Genomic DNA, 18,935 nt, shown 5'->3' with positions numbered 1-18,935 from the left:
GGACATGATTTAGGAAGTTTGGCAGCTTGGTAAGGTAAAAATCCTGATTCAGACCCTCTGGTGCTGCCGGTGCTTAAGTATGTACTGTAAACACTGTAGATCAGATGTTTTTTTCACAGTGGTGTTATGTTATCACATTTAGTGTAGGGAACTCAATACATTTGCATATATGTTAAAATAGTGTTGCTCCAAACATGAGGACTTCACAATGACATAATCGTTCTCAAATGAGCTTGAAATATCTGGAACAGCTCTTTCAATGGTGAAATTAATGTTTGCAGAGATATTTAAGAAGGTCCTAAATTGGACCTGACTGGAACCTTTCTGTGTCACAACTAACACATGGTGGGTGGCATTTGAATTATTAAACAATACTTGTCAGTGTCACTGCATCTTGCCAAAGCTCCTGAATATTGATGGTTGCTAGGTGCAGAGGAGAAATAATCCCAATGGGAAAATATTTCATTATAGCATCTTGATAGCATTAGCTTTTGTTTGTAAAAAAGAAATGTAAATTACATGTCATTTTAGCTGACGCTTTTATCAAACCCACCAGGCATGTGTTATATCCCCTGTGCCATCACCTCACCATCACAATTAGACATAGTCCCTGTGAAAATGAATACAAGCCATATGTGAGTTTTAGCCTAATCATTGTGGTGCGGTAGTAGCGTGTAGTGCTACAAGTAATGCCTTAAAGGTGCTCACGTGGACACTAATGGCGCGAATGAGCTATTTTTTTATGGCAGAGAAAGACTGCTAGCCGTTTGGGGTGTCCTAGTGGTACTCTTTGTTGACAACACCATAATTTAAACTAATGAGTTTGTTTTCTTCTTCTTTGTATTCACGTCTCTATTATTCAAGACAGTTGTAAACAAACCTGGATGTAAACAATTGAGGGTAAAGGTTAAAAAAAATATTTTAAAATGTGTTTTTATTAAAAAGGAAAAAGATTTAACATGGTTGTTAGACCTCAAGGATTCATACACGTGCATTTTGGTGTGAGAAAACTCCACAGTTTTAACAAATTAGGAAAATTAGCTCGTCAGTTAGCTAGCTACCAAGCGGGATCACTGGTAGAAAACTGGTAGCTGGCAGGCCTGCTAGTTATAGTCATTTTAAAAGCAAACCTCTATCATTTTAAATCTAAATATTTTTTCATCAGGGAATCCATTCAACAAAAAATGATTTTCTGAATCTCATACTGTATGCAGATGTCACTGCCAAAACAATCAGAAACTGACTAGACCAGAAACAATTTGGTTAAAACAGACCAGTGAAGCTGTTTTGCCCTTATTGATCTCTGTAAAGTTGGCTGTAGGTTATGTAATGTAGCGTTTTTATGAGGAGTGAGCACTGTGCCGGCGTCAGTTTAATAAAATAGCTTTTATATGCTACATTGTTTGTCAGCATTACAACAAGTCATATTAAGAGGACATATGGCCTTGTGTGCTCTGATTAATTTGGCATGCAGTTAACACAGTCATAATTTGTTTTACTGTAAACTCAACTTCTGGAATTTCTCTTAATGTTTTTCATGACTTTGGAAGAAGGATGTAACGGGAGTAACAGGCGAACCAGCTTCTTTGAATTTGATGTTTCCCCACCTGCCAAATCCCACTTTAACCCTTGCTCATATGATTCATATTTAAATAATACAACAATAGAACAAAAAACGTTAAGTCTATTTTGGTTGTATCTGCTCACAGGAAAAATTATTGATGCAAATTCCACTTTTTCTCTTGTTATACTGGATTGAAGTGCACTGGCCTTTTAGCACCTGAGCTCATGTCGAGTTCCCACCCGAGGCTGGCAGAGCCGGCAGCGCTGTAGTTAGGTGACGTTTAACTCACAGACTCTTTTGTGCTTCCCTGCCTCCCGGCAAGACCGGAAGACTCTCCACAGCAGGACCACTAGAAAACAGCTCTTCACACACTTCTCTGAGCAGGAAAACATGCTTTTCTCTTAACTGTCTCAAACCCTGCATCCTAATTGGACTAAAATAAATCTGTATTTGTCCAACGTCCAAGGTGCAGTTTGAATGACTTTTTAATTATTTATTATATTATAATTTAATTAGTTCTTCTCAGAGGTTCCTGAGGGATGTCACTTAATTTTGAGTTAGGATTTTTAAGTACAAACTTATATTTCCATGTGTACATATTTTAATGCTTTAATGGCAAGAGTCAAGGAATGATTGATGACAAAGGACAAGGATAAAAAAGAAGATTAGAGAGATGGAGAGGTTCAAGTCAAATTGATTTATATAGCACGTGTGAAGCAGATTTGTCCCAAAGAGCTAAAGAGAAACAGAAGACACTGATAAAAACAAGAGACACGGGACGCACCGGTTGGTAGAGCGGGCGCCCATATATAGAGGTTTACTCCTCAACGCAGCGGTCCCGAGTTTGACTCTGACCGGAAGCCCTTTGCTGCCTCTCTCTCCCTTTTCATGTCTTCAGCTGTCCTTTCAATAAAGGCGGAAAATGTCCAAAAAATAAACTTAACAAAAGAAATAAGACAAGCCCATCAAGATAAGGGCAAAACTTGCTGAACTTGCCATGTTCATGTGTGTCTGAGTGAGTTGGTTTAACCTTTTTCTAAATTATTGTTTTACCTGAATCCTCTGTGGACAGTTTGGGGAGAACCGGCAAGTGCTGCAGGCCCTGCGGACGCTGCTGGAAGAGTTTCGAGACGAGCTGCGGGAGGAGGAGATGCGGCGATGCCAACTGCAGCAGTCCTACGCCAATGACAAAGCCGCCTGGGAGGTCAAGTGGGCAGAGATGAAGTGCCAGTTTGCCCAGGTACAGATGGCGTCTCAGCACCCACTTTAAAGGCACAGGACACAATCTGGTGTAGAAAACTAGCGGGACATTCAATAAGCAGCGAGGTGACAGTAAACATCCCACTCATGGCAAAGCGGTAACAAGTCAAAAACAACAAATCTTTTGTGTACTTCCTTCACTACTATAGACATATCTGTAAACGCTTAGTATTCTGACACCCCAATTCTACCGAGCACATGCTATTTGGGTTGTGTTTGAATTTCATGATAGACAAAAAGATCAATACTCTGTTTGCAGTAAGGGTAACTGCATTTGTAGGAAAGGTACAACAGTGTGGCAGAGAAGGTTATTGAATCCACAATGTTTTGTGGTACAGTTGGAGCCTCACAGTCCACTGTGTCTGATTTCAACTTGAGATTTTCTTTCCCTTTGAGAGGCAGAGCACAATCAGGACAGGTGGCCAACAATGTACAAAAAATAGCTTCCAATCAATTTGAGGATAATGTTTTTACGAGTGTCAGTATTGGAACATCAAATTTCAAACCCACAGTGGCAGAGCAATGTCTTCTCCCAGCTATATCTGATAAAAAGTTAACTGCAGGTTTGGGACCCAATTAATCAGTTTTATAGGAGTGAGATTATCTTTTTAACTCTCACGCTCTTAAACTGAACAGCTTCAACATGTTTCATATCCTTTCTCAGAGCAGAGGTCGATGAGGGCCTTAACAGGAACGAATTTACTTAAGTTTTCTTCTGCTAACACCAGTTCTTTTCTTGCTCCACTGTGCTTTGTCCTGATTAAGACTTAAGAAATATGCCCCTACACTGCTGGTTTTTAATGATAATTATTACATTGCCCAGCAGAGCAGAAATTAAAATTACATACCCTCACCTGTGTATTTATATGTATAAGATTTATAAGATTAAGTTTTGAGATATTAATATAAGGCTGGCTCATGTTTCATACTCTGGTTTGGTCACTGGGACCGTGTCAAGCCTCTTAAATAACTGTCTATATTTATTTTGTCTAACATCTTGGCTCTTAGCGTTGAGTCAACAGCTATTACTGTACATGTCATCCTCTCCAGTATGTAATCAGACAGTTTCCAAGCACTATAATAAACTACACAAGACAAACATTTGTGAATGGGAGTTATGTAAGCGGATGTTTCAAGGCATCCTTGACTTGCTCTTCACACAGCTCCAGTACTGCAGACTCTGGTTTGTACCATTATGTTGAGGGATCAAAGCCCATCTGAAGATTACAACGCTCTGTTCCTCCGGAGTTCTCTCTGTCGCTCTACAGCTTTGAAGATTTCTGCAGTGCATCTGAATTCTAGGTTCATGTCCTTCCACTAGTGAGTGGTTTAAAATATAAATTCCGGAGGGCAGCCCACACTCAAGTTTTGAGTCTCTGTCGGCTACAAAACATTTACTTTATGATATATTTTCCTAATTTCATTGTGTTTTTCTTTTTGAACAGGAAAAATTGTGCACATTATGGTTTAATATTTTAAGACAGGATTTTACAACTCTGGAAACCTATTACAACAGCATTTATTTTGTCTTTTGTCACTACAATTGCTAATAGTAGAAAAAGGCTGATTAGAAGTTGATCTGCCAGGAATGTGTGCTTGCATGTATTTGATCTGCCAACACAATGCATCGCAGCTGATGTTGCGTTGCAGCTGAAAATTGAAGCAGGTTAAACCTTTTAAACCCCTGCTGCAGGCTAGACTAATCTCAGTCGGTCTTATTTTGGCTGTATGTCTAAATAAACAGCCCAAGTGAGCCATTTCCTCAATAGCTTGTTATCATGATCTTGGTATCATGAGGAAGCCACACAGAATAATAAGATATACAATTTTTGTCATTTCTATAATCTGCTTTGACACTCATTTATTATATTTAATAGCTGTGTGAGCACTGGAATTTTTCTGTTTTCAGTGTTTTTTTATCATTTTTTATTTATTAAACTCAATAGAGTTTAGTAAAATAGATTAAAGTATCAAAAAGTAAAAAGCAAAAGATTGTTTGTTCGTATGTCATGTACGAACAAACAGACACTATTGTTTGGATTTGTACAAAACTTTGAGGAATGATTCATCTTACTGCTTTAAAAAACATACTGATCCATCGGGAGGGCAAAACACAAACAGGGCTAAAACAAGTTGGGCAGAAGCTATTTGTTATTGTTGTTTCATCGTTTTAGATTTTTTGGTCAGTCGTGCCTTCAAACAGCAGCAGAGGTTCATCCAAAAAACATATTTTCTTGCTTACCTCCAGCGTTATGTTGGTTTTATTTTGCTATTTGTCTCCAAACCAACAATGTCATTTTTCATTAAAAGATTGGACAGAAGCACCTCTTTCCAGAAACAGTATCTTAGTTACTGTGTATAATCAACAAACCTTACTGCAAACTGTTTTCATAGGGAATATTTCTTCAATCGAAAGTAGTTTTATAAAAATTGGGTATTAGATTGTGATACTGCCTAATAACACTGCCTTTTCTTTGTCTTATTTTCTTTGTATATACTGTGCAGCATAATAACGACTTGATAATGACTAATCAACTCAACATCCCTGTATCTTTGCTTTTAAACCAGTTGGAGGAGAAGGCTCAAGGCGAGGTGCGAGGTGAATCTCAGAGAGGTGATGAAGGGGAACCTGTCGAAGACCCCGAGTGGGCCATAAAACTGGAACGTGAGGAGCACCGGCGTCTGCTGGCCGACAGCCACAGCACCTCCCTAGACCTGCGCTGGAAACTGCAGCATGGAGAGAAGAGGTGGAGCCGCGAGAGGGGCGACCTGCTGGAGCGCTTTGACCAAGAGCGGAAGGAGTGGGACTGCAACATGAGGGAGCTCCACCGCAAGATGGAAAGGGTGAGAGAGAGAGAGGAGGAGTTGGGAAGAGACAGAAAAAAGTGAAGAGAGTTTTAGTAGAAAAAAGAAGAGAAGGAAGGACAGGGTTGAACATATAAGAGATAGAGAAAGAGATGCAGAGAAAAAAGAGAGGGAGAGTTAAAGTCAAGTCAGGCTCATATATATTTGATTAGTCAGTCAGTAGATAATTAATCAACAGACAATCGCCACAGGGTCAAAACAATCACCACAGGGTCTATTTAGTAGCTGCTCAAACTAGAAAAACCCACCACAGCTTTAAGATCTGAAGACTTTGCTTGTAATGCTGTGTGTGTGTGTGTGTGTGTGTGTGTGTGTGTGTGTGTGTGTGTGTGTGTGTGTGTGTGTGTGTGTGTGTGTGTGGTGTGTGGTGTGTGTGTGTGTGTGTGTGTGTGTGTGTTGTGTGTGTGTGTGTGTGTGGAGAGAGAGAGAGAGAGAGAAGAGAGAGAGAGAGAGAGAGAGAGAGGCAAAGCACCCAAGGCGATTATCTTCTCTATTGTTTGGTACTTTAGAATAGTCAATGCTAGATACAATAAATACCCAGAATAACTGAATAATTGATATCCTTTGTGAGATTTAATTAGACCAACTGCAGGGTCTCACCTTGTGTGTGATGTTCAGGGTAGGAGTAAGAAACAATAGCTGGTTAATATGATATAAGCGTGAGAGTGTTAACATATACAGCAGGGAGTGGAAAAATAACAAACTCTGAAAACAGCAAAAAAACAACTGCTGATGCACCCCCTAATTGTAGAGACACAGAGCAGGAAGCAGCGAGGCATCATTCAGCAATGCATAAGAAATGTTATCAGAATTTTTATAAATTCCTAAATATCTATCAGTATTGGCTACACAAATGCAGCCTGTAATGTTTAAACCCATTCACAAACAAAAACAAACAAAATATTTATTGATGTCTTTAAGTGTAAACAATTTAAATAATAAAAATAGACACGTAAACTTCAACTGTAAATTTAATTCTCTGACTGTTCCCCTCATATCTGTTTATATTCTTCGTGCAGATGCAGAGAGAACTGAACAGCCGGCGAGGTGAGGGCATCGACATCAAAGATGGTGGCTCGGACCACAGAGCTGTTTTCTCTCCTCAGGACAGTCCCTGCAAGGCCCCCCGGTCGCCACGCTCCCCCTGTACGTCCACCCCTATCCCTGCACCCCCCATGCGCTCCCACTCTGACTCTGATGCCATGCTGGAGGAGCATGGGGCTGCACTGAGGCTGAAAGGCCCAACGGAGAACCTGTTCCTGGACGCACTGTCCCTGGACCCCCTCGGCAGCCTGGAGGTCCCTCCACCCTCCAGACTGGAGGGGGAGAAGAGGTTCCCCTGCATGAAGGAGGTAACACATACATCAGCCGCATCAAGAAAACTCACCTTTAATGTAGTGCTTTTATCACATAAAACCAGTTTGCACCAGGGAGACAGGGAGTGTTGAACAGCAGCACGAAAGTGTGGGTGTGATGGAAGTAAGAGTAGCTGCAGCAATTTGAATACATCACTTTGAGCTTTATAAGTTATATATTGCTCTTGAACCATTATGTACCGGACATAATGGGCATTTTTCACTGTGTTGTGACATTTTATAGACTTTTCAATTAATGGATTGATTGATTGATTGATTGATTAATTGATTAATTGAAACTTATATTTAACATGTAAAAGAAAACAGAAAATCTGATCAAACAGAAAATAATAATGTAGATAGCATAGCATACATACATACATACATACATACATACATACATACATACATACATACATACATACATAAATACAAAATTATTAATTAATTAGTCCAGAATTAGTGGAGACAATTTCATTAGGTCAAACCCCTCAATAAAATGATAGTGGTGCTCAAATAGTGTCAGAACGCTATCATACTTTGTTTTATATAAGGTACCCCTGTTTTCATATGACAAATATACTCACTCATTTTAGGATAAATTGTTTTACTGTCGATTAATCATCTTACACTGAACCCTTTTCCACATGATTTAACTATTGTATCTGTTGTGTTTCAGGCCCTGAATGAGATTTCGGAGAGAGAACTTGATCCTTCGACCCCAGAGGACGAGATGGGTGGTGGAAGTCTGTTCAGGTAACCTCATGAAAAAGCTTCAAGTCAAACTGAGTTCAAAGAGTGTTTAAACTGTTCTGGAACAGCTGCTGCGTTTTAATTGATGTCAACAGTAAATACATCACCAAGAACTGGTCTCAGTGGCTGCAGATTATTCAGCCTCCTGCAGAATTTGTGTTGCTCATACATACACATCGATCCCTTGCCATTGATTCTATTAACTCTTACTTGAAGTGACAGTGGATTTCCCCCTGGTGATTTTTCTGTGAAAGTTTCTGTTTTTTAAATACATGCATACATTATTTAGAATTTGTTTTTCTGCAGTGAAAAACTACTGGTAATCTATAAAGTAGATGAGATCATGATTGGGTTGGTTTTTTTGTAATGTTTGGTTTCATTGTCCCAACTGAAGTGAATGTTAATGAACTGTGTGTTTGTGTGTCCTGTCCAGAGCTAAGTCTGTGTGCTCCATGAGCGACTTCCAGCGGTTAATGGACAGCTCGCCGTTCCTCCCTGACAAGACTCGCCACGGTGATCTGGGCCAAGATGACGCCACCCCGCCTTTGTCCCCAGACGACCTCAAGTACATTGAGGAGTTCCATAATAAGGGCTGGGACTTCCCATCATCTGCCTCTGGCCTGGATCCTGCTCGGAACATGTGGACAGACAAACCCCCCGAGGCCCGGGGAGGGGAGCTCGTTGAACCATTCCAGCCAGCGTCCTGGTTCCTCACCACCAGCGCAACCCTGACCACCAGCACCCTGAGCAGCCCTGAGCACTGCCACAAGTCCCCGCTGAGGGGCAACGGAGCAGGGGAGGCAGGGGTGGGAGTGGAGCACTATGGTCATCACATGCTCCACAGCCCCACCAGATCTGGGGCAGCTGAATGCCCTATTTCCCAAGACCCAGACTTTCTGTATGCCAAAGGGACCAAAGCCAGGGGCGGAGGAGAAGCTGTGGTGGGAGCCAGCGGGTCAGATGAGGTGTTCAGCAGTGGGAGGTGGGCATGTGGAATCCTGGAGGGTGGGGGGTTGAGGACTTCTCCTAGCCAGTCTCCTATCTGCCCCACTGTGGGGTACACTTCTTCTCTGGAGCTTCAGCTCTCCAGAAACATGAGTGACGACATGAAGGAGGTGGCCATCTCTGTGAGGAACGCCATTCGTTCACCACCAGGGCCCATTATCCGAGACACCGCCTGCCAGACCAACGGATTCACCACGCGAAGCACTCAGACCACCCAGACCAGCAATGTGGGTCTACAAACGGACCTGTTGAGGAACCTGACCAGCAGCCCCCACCGCTGCCTCACCCCAAAAGGCGGAGGCACGCCTATTTCTTCCCCGTCACGAAGCATGAGGAAGGTTCAGTACTCTCCTGTCATCCAAAGTAAGTTTGAGCGACCCTGCTGCTCGCCAAAGTATGGCTCACCCAAGCTTCAGCGCAAACTGTCCACATCCAACAAGGCTGAGCTACCCACTTCAAACCGCGCTCCCACCCCCACCACACCGCAGAAGGGCAACAGCGAGTCAGCGTGGGCCCGCTCCACCACCACTCGTGACAGCCCTGTCCATACCACCATCAACGACGGCCTCTCAAGTCTCTTCAACATCATTGACCACACCCCCGTGGCCTACGACTCCATGCAGAAGTTCAACAAGTCCCCCAGTCGCTCTCGCCCCACCCCTCCCTCCACCACCGAGCCCAGCCCTGCACACGGGGCTCTCGCCACAGACCCCAGGACCGAGTGCTTGCGGATTGCTCGTGGGCGCTCACCCAGCCCCGTGCAGCTGATAGTGGAGACACAGGGGGACAGAAACCCAGAGGTGGTGAGCATACGGCAGGACCTATCGGCCCCGCCGGGCTACACGCTGGCTGAAAACACAGCCCGCATCCTTAATAAGAAGCTGCAGGAGCAGAGCTTTAGAGAGGAGAGGAGGCTGCAGGCTGGAGGACAGAGCAGCCACAGCAGAGACAGCAGCAGGCAGGCCGACTCAGACAGAGGACAGTCTGGATGTATGGAGGTAAATATACAGACGCACGGGATTCATCGCTTCATCATTCATTTGCTCTGGGGCCCATGTTTTATCATGCAAAAATATTTATGACTTTGCCTTGGATTTTCCTTATTATGAAGATAAACTTTAAGGCATCTGTGGTTATAGAAAAAGCTTATCAACTACGTTATAATATCACTAAAATGTTGCTTTTTTCTCAGGACGAAAGCACTGACTGATGCAATGGTAATGTCAAAATATTCGACCCTCTTCAAAAATACTGAACTTTCCTTTATGGTTTCTTCTTCTTCTGTACTTTCTTCTTCACTGTTATGGCTTTCTTGTAGTTTGCCTTTCATTTCTGTGCTTTAACGTTCACTGAGGCCCGACCAAAACTTGATGTATGTGTCTGAAGACTGGAGAAGTAAAACTTAATAATCTCACTGCAATGATCTGAGTGAGATCACAGTTACAAAGTTACATACTTAATCATTATCAGCAACTCTCCAATTAAATGATCAACCAGAATTTTAAGTGGTTCCAGTTTTCAAAGCTATTTGTTTTCCCCTAATCAAATTCATCTAAGAAAAGTGAAATCAGTGCAAAGACACGTGGGTCGGGTCCTCTTCACCACCCATTCAGCTGACCTGTGGGAAAAAATAAAAGACAGACAGAAAATCATCTTTCTGGTCATGTTTAAATGATGAAACAGAAAGAAAAATGCATTCAGTTTATTATTTTGTTTGTTACATAAACATCAACATGGATCATATATTGCTGTTTTTTGTGTGTGCTTGTGTTGGATAAATAAACACAGAGAAGTCATTTTCCTTATTAAATTACTTTGATTGATCAGTTATCAAAATTGGTATTCAGCAATTTCAATCATTTTAGCTGTAGAGGAAATATAAGTTCTTGTTTAACCCAATTTAAATTTCTACTAGATACGTTTTGTGTGAAACCATTATTAGATTTATCTTTCGATTTTGTCCACAGATACATAGGTATTTTTTTTATACCATAGTTTTTTCTATGCTTTTTGGCCTTTCGTCTATACTCAAACTGCATTTTCCATCCATCTTTGTCCGCTTATCCGGTATCGCGGGGGCATCCCTCCACCTAGTCCTGGGTCTTCCCCGAGGCCTCTATGACTGTGCTTCTCACCTTATCTCTAAGGGAGACTCCAGCCCCCCTTCTGAGGAAACCCCTTTTGGCCACTTGTACCCTGGATCTTGTTCTTTTGGTCACGACCCAGCCTTAATGACCATAGGTGATGGTAGGTAAGAAAACTGACTGGTAGATCAAGAGCTTTGCCTTCTGGCTCAGCTCTCTTTTTGGTGCACTAAATTGAATGTAATACCAAACCCGCTTCACCGATTCTCAAATCTCCCACTCCATTGTCCCTTCACTTGTGAACAAGACCCCAAGGTATTTAAACTCCTTCACTTGGGGTAAGGACTCATTCCCTACCTGAAGAAGGCAGTCCATCGGTTTCCTGCTGAGAACCATGGCCTAAGATTTAGAGGTGCTTCACCCTCAGCTGCGAACCGATCCAGTGAGTGCTGAAGGTCACAGGCCGATGATGCCATCAGGACCACATCATCTGCAAAAGTAGCGTTGAGATCCCCAGCCCACCGAACTGCAACCACTCCCCAACTCGACTACGCCTCGATAGTCTGTCCATAAAAACTACAAACAGGATTGGTGACAAAGTGCAGCCCTGGCGGAGGCCAACCCTCACCTGGAACGAGTCTGACTCACTGCCGAGAACCCGGACACAGCTCTTGCTTTGGTCATACAGAGAGATTGGATGGCCCTGAGAAGGGACGCCCTTACCCCATACTCCCGCAGCACCTCCCACAGTATCTCCCAGGGGACGCCTTCTCCAGATCCACAAAACACACGTAGACCGGTTGGGCATACTCCCAGGCTCCCTCCAGGATCCTTGTGAGAGTGAAGATCTGATCCGTTTTTCCACGACGAAATCTGCATTGTTCCTCTTCAACGCGAAGTTTGACCATCGGCCGAACCCTCCTTTCCAGCACACTGGAGTAAACCTTACCAGGGAGGCTGAGAAGTGCAATTCCCCTGTAATTGGCACACACTCTCTGGTCCCCCTTTTTGAAGAGGGGAACCACCATTCCCCATCATCCTCCAGCTCTGCTTCTACATTAGAGGGCATATTAGCTGGAATTAGTAGTTCCTCAAAATGCTCCTTCCACTGCCCTATTACCTCCTCAGTTGAGGTCAACAACGTCCCATTCTTACTCTACACAGCTTGGATGGTTCCCTGCTTCCCCCTCCTGAGGTGGCGAACGGTTCCAGAAGCACTATGGTGCAGACCGAAAGTCCTTCTCCATGTCTTCTCTGAACTTCTCCCACACCCGCTGCTTTGCCTCTTTCACGGCAGAGGCTGTAGCCCTTTGGACCCTTTGGTACCTTGCAACTGCCTTGGTGCATATGCACAAACAGTCAAAGTTTCCCCACCCACCAACACCTGCAGGCGTAGGGAGGCAACCCTCTTGTCCACCGGGGTAAACGTCAACGTAGCGGCGCTCAGCCAGGGGCTTGTGAGTATCCCCACACCCGCCCAGCGCCTCACAAACTGGACAACTCTGGGGTAGAAGAGAGTCCAACCCCTATCCAGAAGTATGGGTCCAGAACCGAGACTGTGTGTAGAGATAAGCCCCACCAGATCTATCTGGTAGCGCTCCACCTCCCGCACAAGTTCCTGCTCCTTCCCCCACAGAGAGGTGACATTCCACGTCCCCAGAGCCAGCCTGAATGAAAAACCTGTCAAATCAAGGTACTTCATCACATTGCACAGGAGCAGTTCTGCTCATTGATCTGCAACAGTGCCTGCAGTGGCCTAATATAACCTAAGTATTAGTGAGTTTTGTCAGTAGAAACAGTGTTGAAAAATCTCTCCAGGTAGACAAAACCTTATTGTTATTGTGGTGTAAATGGACATATCATCCAACCGTAGTGTGGTTTATTTGCAGCCGTTCATATTAATAGTTTGGCTATCTCCAACACTCTCCAACTGGCCTGTGTGTATCTACATTAAGGTCAACGTCCCAGTTGTGTTTTTTTCCAGGTCTAAAGTGAATGGGTGTGTGTTTACTGCTTTCTGTGTGGACTGCACAGCCACGTTATTTCTTCTGGTAAACCTCTCTGCCTTTGATATGCCAGAATTATCAAAATTCTACTTTGCCCGAATATACCTATTAACATTTCCCACTCTATCTTCCCTCCTCCCCTCCTCTCTCCTCCCCTCTGGGCTTTATCTCTCCCTCCTCCTCCCTGTCCGCTGTGCTCTGATCCAGAACCAAACTGTCATACTAACAACTCCTTGGGGACTTTAACTCAGCTTGTCTCCGCGATGTAAGTTCCTTTTCCTCCTCCTCTTCTTCTACAAACCTTTGGCGGTGGGTTCACCAGCCACACGGAACTCTCACCTCACGCCCTGCAGACCCCACCCCTCCTCCTCCCCCTCCTTACCCTTTTCATTAATGCATGCTTCACAGGACGGCAGAGTGACAGTGTGTGAAGCCATCGGAGTGGTGTCAAAAGTTGTGCAACAGCTATGCATCTGTTTCTTCGTGTTAATGCATGCACGCTCCGTAAAAGATCATCTGTTTTTTTAAAGGACCATAATGGTGTTTTGTTGCATGTTTTATCCCATTAACCACATAAATCACATAAACTGTTTTCCAATGTCATACCATACGTTTTGAGATTACTAGATTTAAATACAATTTTCCACCAGGGCAGTATGAAAATCAACTTTAGGAGATTTGCACAATATTGGTTATCAATTATCAACAGCGAACATTCATTAAGCTGGATTTGTATTGGTAAGCATCTTTGCATCTGAGAGCAACAACTAATTTGATAAATCTTCTTGTTGTTGGCAGTACAGCTTCATAAGCTATGTTATGACAGGTAGTAAAGGATATCAGCTGTACATAAAATCATTAACTCTTTCACTGCTCACTATACAGGAAATTCTAGAGTTAAAAAGACATGGCTAACTTTGAAATTAGTTAACATGCGTAAACCGAGCTGTCTACTATCCAACGTAGGCTTCTGACATTAGCCAAGGCTAGTTCTAAGAGACAAACCAGGGAGATAATAATAACCATACATCAATTTTGTGACACTTTTTTTGTCTTCACAATGCATGGTGTAAGCTAAATCCTGGTTAACTTTTTTGGCCATAGCATTTGGTTTTTTTCAGGCTGCAAATTAATAATTCTACTATGATGATTGTATAGTCAACTGTATTTCAAACACAGCTATCGGCTGTTTGTTACAAAATAATTTCACTTTAAGTACAATCTTGAAGATCTCATTTTTTTTCGTCTTTATCACGGCACCCATGGCATTAAGTGGTAATTGCTTCGAAGTGTTTTTGTATCTGCCTTTCAGAGATCGCTGCTTATGACTTTTCCTCAGGAAGGTCGTCAAAGACACCCTGTTGTTTGTACTACTGCAAATCCAAGGGCTTTTCATCTCTATTCTGCGATAGAGAGTGACTTAACACACATTTGTTTAAATGAAAATCTTCAAGATGATTACTTTATTATATGTTCTAGTGAGCTAATGTTAACCTATCCCAGAACCTGAAAGAAAGTCACACACAATTAAAAAAAAGAATATTTGGACAAATGTTAGGTAACGTTAAAATTAGCTATTGTCAAACCCTGGCTTAAGACTGCTCACTTGCTAACTTAGGTTAGGTAAACTAATACTCAGGGTAACTAAATTAGAGTGGGTAGCTAGCTGAAAAAAAAACACAGCTAAAGTTGACATTTGCCCGCTAGTGTTACCTGAGCTTAATGTTTATGACTAGCTAACGTAGGCCGCTAATTCTTAGAGACAAACAATAAGCGAGCATACATATTTTGTCAACGAGAATTTGAGTTTCTCGTGATCAAAACTCAGTACATTTCCTGTTCTCTACAATAGATTAGTGTATGATGAAAACATTAGCTTTACAAAAAACTAAAACATTATCTGTAATGGAGTATGCATCTAAAGTTTCAGCAAGTTGATTGTCATACCACATAGAAGATATTAAATGAAGATTGGCAGTAATGTAAAATATATATGATTTGACATTAATGGGATAGATCCTGCAATACCACCAGTATGGTCCTTTAAAGCAAACTTGGTCCATCTGATTGTGTCTTGACTACTGATCATAAAACATGAACAGTATACCTGACACAAAAAAGACAACTCTTTTCAACATTTCACACATTCCTCAGTGCAGGTTGGGGGGCCTTGTGAAGCCCCAACAATATAATATCTAACATTGTGTTTCTACCAGGTCCTCCTCTTTTTGTCACCATGTGTGCAACTGTGAAGTTTTCACCTTTTGTCCAGACAGTGTTTTCTTTCCTCTTACAGTTCCCCTTAGCCATTTCCTCTCACACTAACAAGTCCTCCAGTAATACTGAAGAAGGCCGCTGCTAACACTCATCACTTTCTATACTCCGGGGTTGTGTTTGATGCCTTGTGGATATTAACCACTTACTCTGGTCCATGTTGCATGCTTAAAGGAAAATTTCACCATCAGATATACTTCCACTGTTACAAAATGTTATCAGATTGTTGTTGCATTTTTATAATGAGTGCTGTAGTTAGTTTTCTGGTTTCTCAACCTTCCTCGCCTACTTGTAATTCAGTTAGGGATTTCCTACATTAGGCAAAATACCTTTTGAAAAACCAAATTAGCAGGTAAAACATCCTACTTTTTGCATTCAGATGTGGTACGTGGCTGAAGCAAAGAGTTTTCTGGACAGGAATTGAAAAACAAACACGACGGACAATCTGTCCTTTTTTTAATAACTCTCCTTGACGATGAGTTAAAGGGCAGGAAGAGGCCTTCAGATTTGAGAGTCGACTTGCTTATAGTCGGATGTAATCACATTATCTGTTTTAACAGTGTAAGAGGTTTTTTTACGGTGGATTTCACTTTTAAGGTTGAAGCATATGAAAAGTCAGAGTTGATGTTAAGCTGTTCACGTTGCTATCTTCAGCAGCCATTCCTGTGCATTACTGGTGCATGATCTGTGGCGTTGTGTCATCTGATGTATTAGCATCACATAGAAAATTGTAGTAACCCACAAGCCTCCCATTAAACAATGTCTGTATTTCCGGTGTGTGTACACAATCCATCAGTTGTATTCAAAAACAACTTATTTATTGATGGTGACGCCGCCCATCCATCTATGTGACTTGTTTTTCTGCCATTTTCATCAGGACTGCAGTTTGTGTAGCACATCACTCATTGGTTGGCCTATCTTTTCATCCACCTGACTTTTTCTTCAGTTCATACTCTTACATCACCACAGCTTCACTGCCACTGCCGTGTATTTTTAGCAGAACTAGATTGTTGCTTTGCTGGCTCGATGTCCCCTGTCCTTTAGCCAAAATCTTACGCCTGATGAGCTATTTATAAATCGGGCCAGTGGTGTGATGTCTCGGTGTGATCAATTACCCATCAACACTCTGACATGATTCTAAAAGGGAGAAATATACGTACCCAAAGCCACTTTTCTCTCTTCTTGTCGCACTCGAAAAATGCATAAAAGCCTCTGTGATTCCATCACTATTAATCTGTGTATACCACAGCATTAATATGCATACATACTACATGGACTTAAAGGAATATGCCAATGTTTGTTGAAATAGGACTTTTCACAATCTCCCCTAGCTGTAAAAAGGTGGGCCAGCGCATTCCTTGTTAGCTTAGTGTAGTGAATGGAATCCTATGTTACCGGTTAGCATGTTGTGACCAAAAGTGAGCCAACAAGAAACAACCTAATTACTTCTTGTGGCCTGCGTAGTCACAACAACTACAAATAGCAATACAGATTAACGTTTTCCCAGTTGACTTTATCACACCATCTGGATCTTGACTGTCTGAGAAGTCATTGGCCCACCCATCTACAGCTAGGGGAGACCGTGATAAGCCCTATTTCCAAACGGTGGCGTGTTCCTTTAAACTAAATTTATAAACCCAGTAGTTTGCATTATTCCGCACTTCAGAAAGGTTTCAGCTGTATGATCATTTTTTAAGGCTGTTCTTTGTTGTGCTGTATTTGATTAGATTTTATTTCACTAACGACAAAAATGGGAAATGTTTATGTTTACAATTTGTTCACATCATTGCACAACTCAACAAGACTGCAGAGTTGTGTGAGGGTTATAAACAATGTGCATTGACGAAATAACTTGATATCCATTAAACTGGTGGTTCAGTTACTTTGAGTGAGAGACATTGGCTGATCCATTCCGAAATGGCGTCCATGTTTATTTGGTTTCCAGGCACTTCTGTGTTATTAATTAACCAATTGGAATAATTCCAGTTTTCTAGTCGTACTGTGATTACGATTGTAATTACATAAAGTAAACTAATGTAAACAGTATTAGCCTTGTTCCTTACCATTATCAGGGTATATCATTTATTTTACTCTAGTGTTTTCATCAGTTAATGAAATCAGTTGATTTATTAGTCAAGTTACACAAGCTTGTTTAAGTTGTGTAAAACAGGTCATACTTCTTGAAGTGGTGGTGTTTGGCTTGTGATTTTGGAGCAAATAATCTCAATCAGTGATAGTGAGATCATTAGGTCCTTTAATCCTTAAAGTTTATTTTTTCATTAACATTAACAGTTGTTGCATTGCTCATCATCCGTTCATACAGTATGGGCTATCGGCACAAAGTCTATTTAAAGCTGTCTCAAATTTTTTTTTCCCTTATTTAAGTACTCGAGGGGAACAGAACATTAGAAATATATCAAAGCATTATGCACTCCAATAAAACTACACCTCTAACTATATCCTCAAAAACCAGTAAGTATTGATTTGGTGATTTGAAGGTGAAAAGGTGATAAAATTAAGCTAAATTTGTTTTGTTTTTTAAATGTACTGTAGCAGATCTTAAATACATGTTATGATGTAGTCAGTTTCAATTTTGTCAATTTTGTTATAGCAATGATTACATTTGTAACCTTGATGTCTACAAACCTTCGTGTCTAGTCTAGTGATCTAGACAGTTCCTCCTTGACCTTTTAAAAGAAAAAACAGTTGACAAAAAAAATCTCCTGGGCCACCAACTTGTTTGTTATGGAGCTTTCGGCCATATGAGACAATCCTCATCTGGATCTACTGCAGGTTCAGATTGCACAGGTGTACCTAATGAACTGGTACTCCACTAATATAAAATGATGCGTGTACAGAATGGTAACACACAAACAATACAAATATCATAAGGAGGCTATAGGGAAATAAAAGTTCCTAATAAAATGACATTCTTTTCATTTTTGACACATTCCATAGTCCTTTCTTTGCTCCCACTCCCTCCCCCCCTGTTTGACAGCTCCTTGTCATTTGCAGGACCTGCCTCGCTCTCCGGTGGCTCCACCCCTGGACTCCTGCTTCCTGAGACCGGCCCGCCCGGCCAACCGCCGACCCCCCTCGCGCTGGGCCGCCCACTCCCCCTCCTCCTCCCCCAAGTGGAACGAGGGCTCAAAGAGGAGGTTCACCTTCCCGCCGCTGGGACTACGGAAGACCATTCTGGAGGGCGAGGAGCCAGCTTGAGGCTGCCTCTACCTCCTGTCCCCCTCCTCTAGCTCAGCCTAAAAGACCCAGTACCTCAGAACCCCTCCCCTCCCCCCCAAACCTAGAGACTCCCAGTGCCGGAGCCTGAAGGGGGGTGTGATCCACCCAGTATCACCAGCTGACCATCGAGGAACCAGAACCCTTTTTTTAAAAGAACTTGGATGTACTGTAATGTAATCAAAGTAAGATTTTAAAACTACATTTCCAAAAGAGGTGCCTGCACACACTTGAGTTCCTCATCACCCTACATGTGCGCATATGTATTTAATATATATACATATTTAGCCACAATTCTGAACCTTTTTCAGGTGAAAACTGTAGGTCAGCTGTTGCATTGGTATTTAGTATAAGTTTATACCATTTCTTCTCATCTGTTTACACTTTTATTTTTTTACGCTGTCCTGCATCAATTCATGTTCAAACTATTTTTTTAATAAGAGCAAACCTTCTGTTTTTTGTTGCCAGCCTTTGAAGCCTGACTTTTCTGTTTAGTTTCAAGGAGAGGAAGGACAACACAAGCAAAACAAAC

At 42.1% G+C, this 18,935-nt stretch overlaps 1 protein-coding gene across 1 annotated transcript in view; it reads left to right on the top strand.

Moving 5' to 3' along the window:
• Positions 1-18,935, top strand: part of LOC116699415 (microtubule cross-linking factor 1-like) — a 27,820-nt gene extending 8,885 nt beyond the window's left edge. The window contains exons 5-10 of the mRNA XM_032531959.1: positions 2,637-2,804; positions 5,393-5,668; positions 6,709-7,041; positions 7,724-7,800; positions 8,231-9,800; positions 18,182-18,935. Coding sequence (XP_032387850.1) covers positions 2,637-2,804; positions 5,393-5,668; positions 6,709-7,041; positions 7,724-7,800; positions 8,231-9,800; positions 18,182-18,385 — 2,628 coding nt within the window. The 3' untranslated portion in view covers positions 18,386-18,935. The remainder of the gene's footprint in view (positions 1-2,636; positions 2,805-5,392; positions 5,669-6,708; positions 7,042-7,723; positions 7,801-8,230; positions 9,801-18,181) is intronic.

This window comes from Etheostoma spectabile, chromosome 12 (genome assembly GCF_008692095.1).
Source record: "Etheostoma spectabile isolate EspeVRDwgs_2016 chromosome 12, UIUC_Espe_1.0, whole genome shotgun sequence".
Classification (NCBI taxonomy): Eukaryota; Metazoa; Chordata; class Actinopteri; order Perciformes; family Percidae; genus Etheostoma; species Etheostoma spectabile.
The sequence above is the reverse complement of the archived record's forward strand: the minus strand, read 5'-3'. Positions and strand labels throughout refer to the sequence as shown.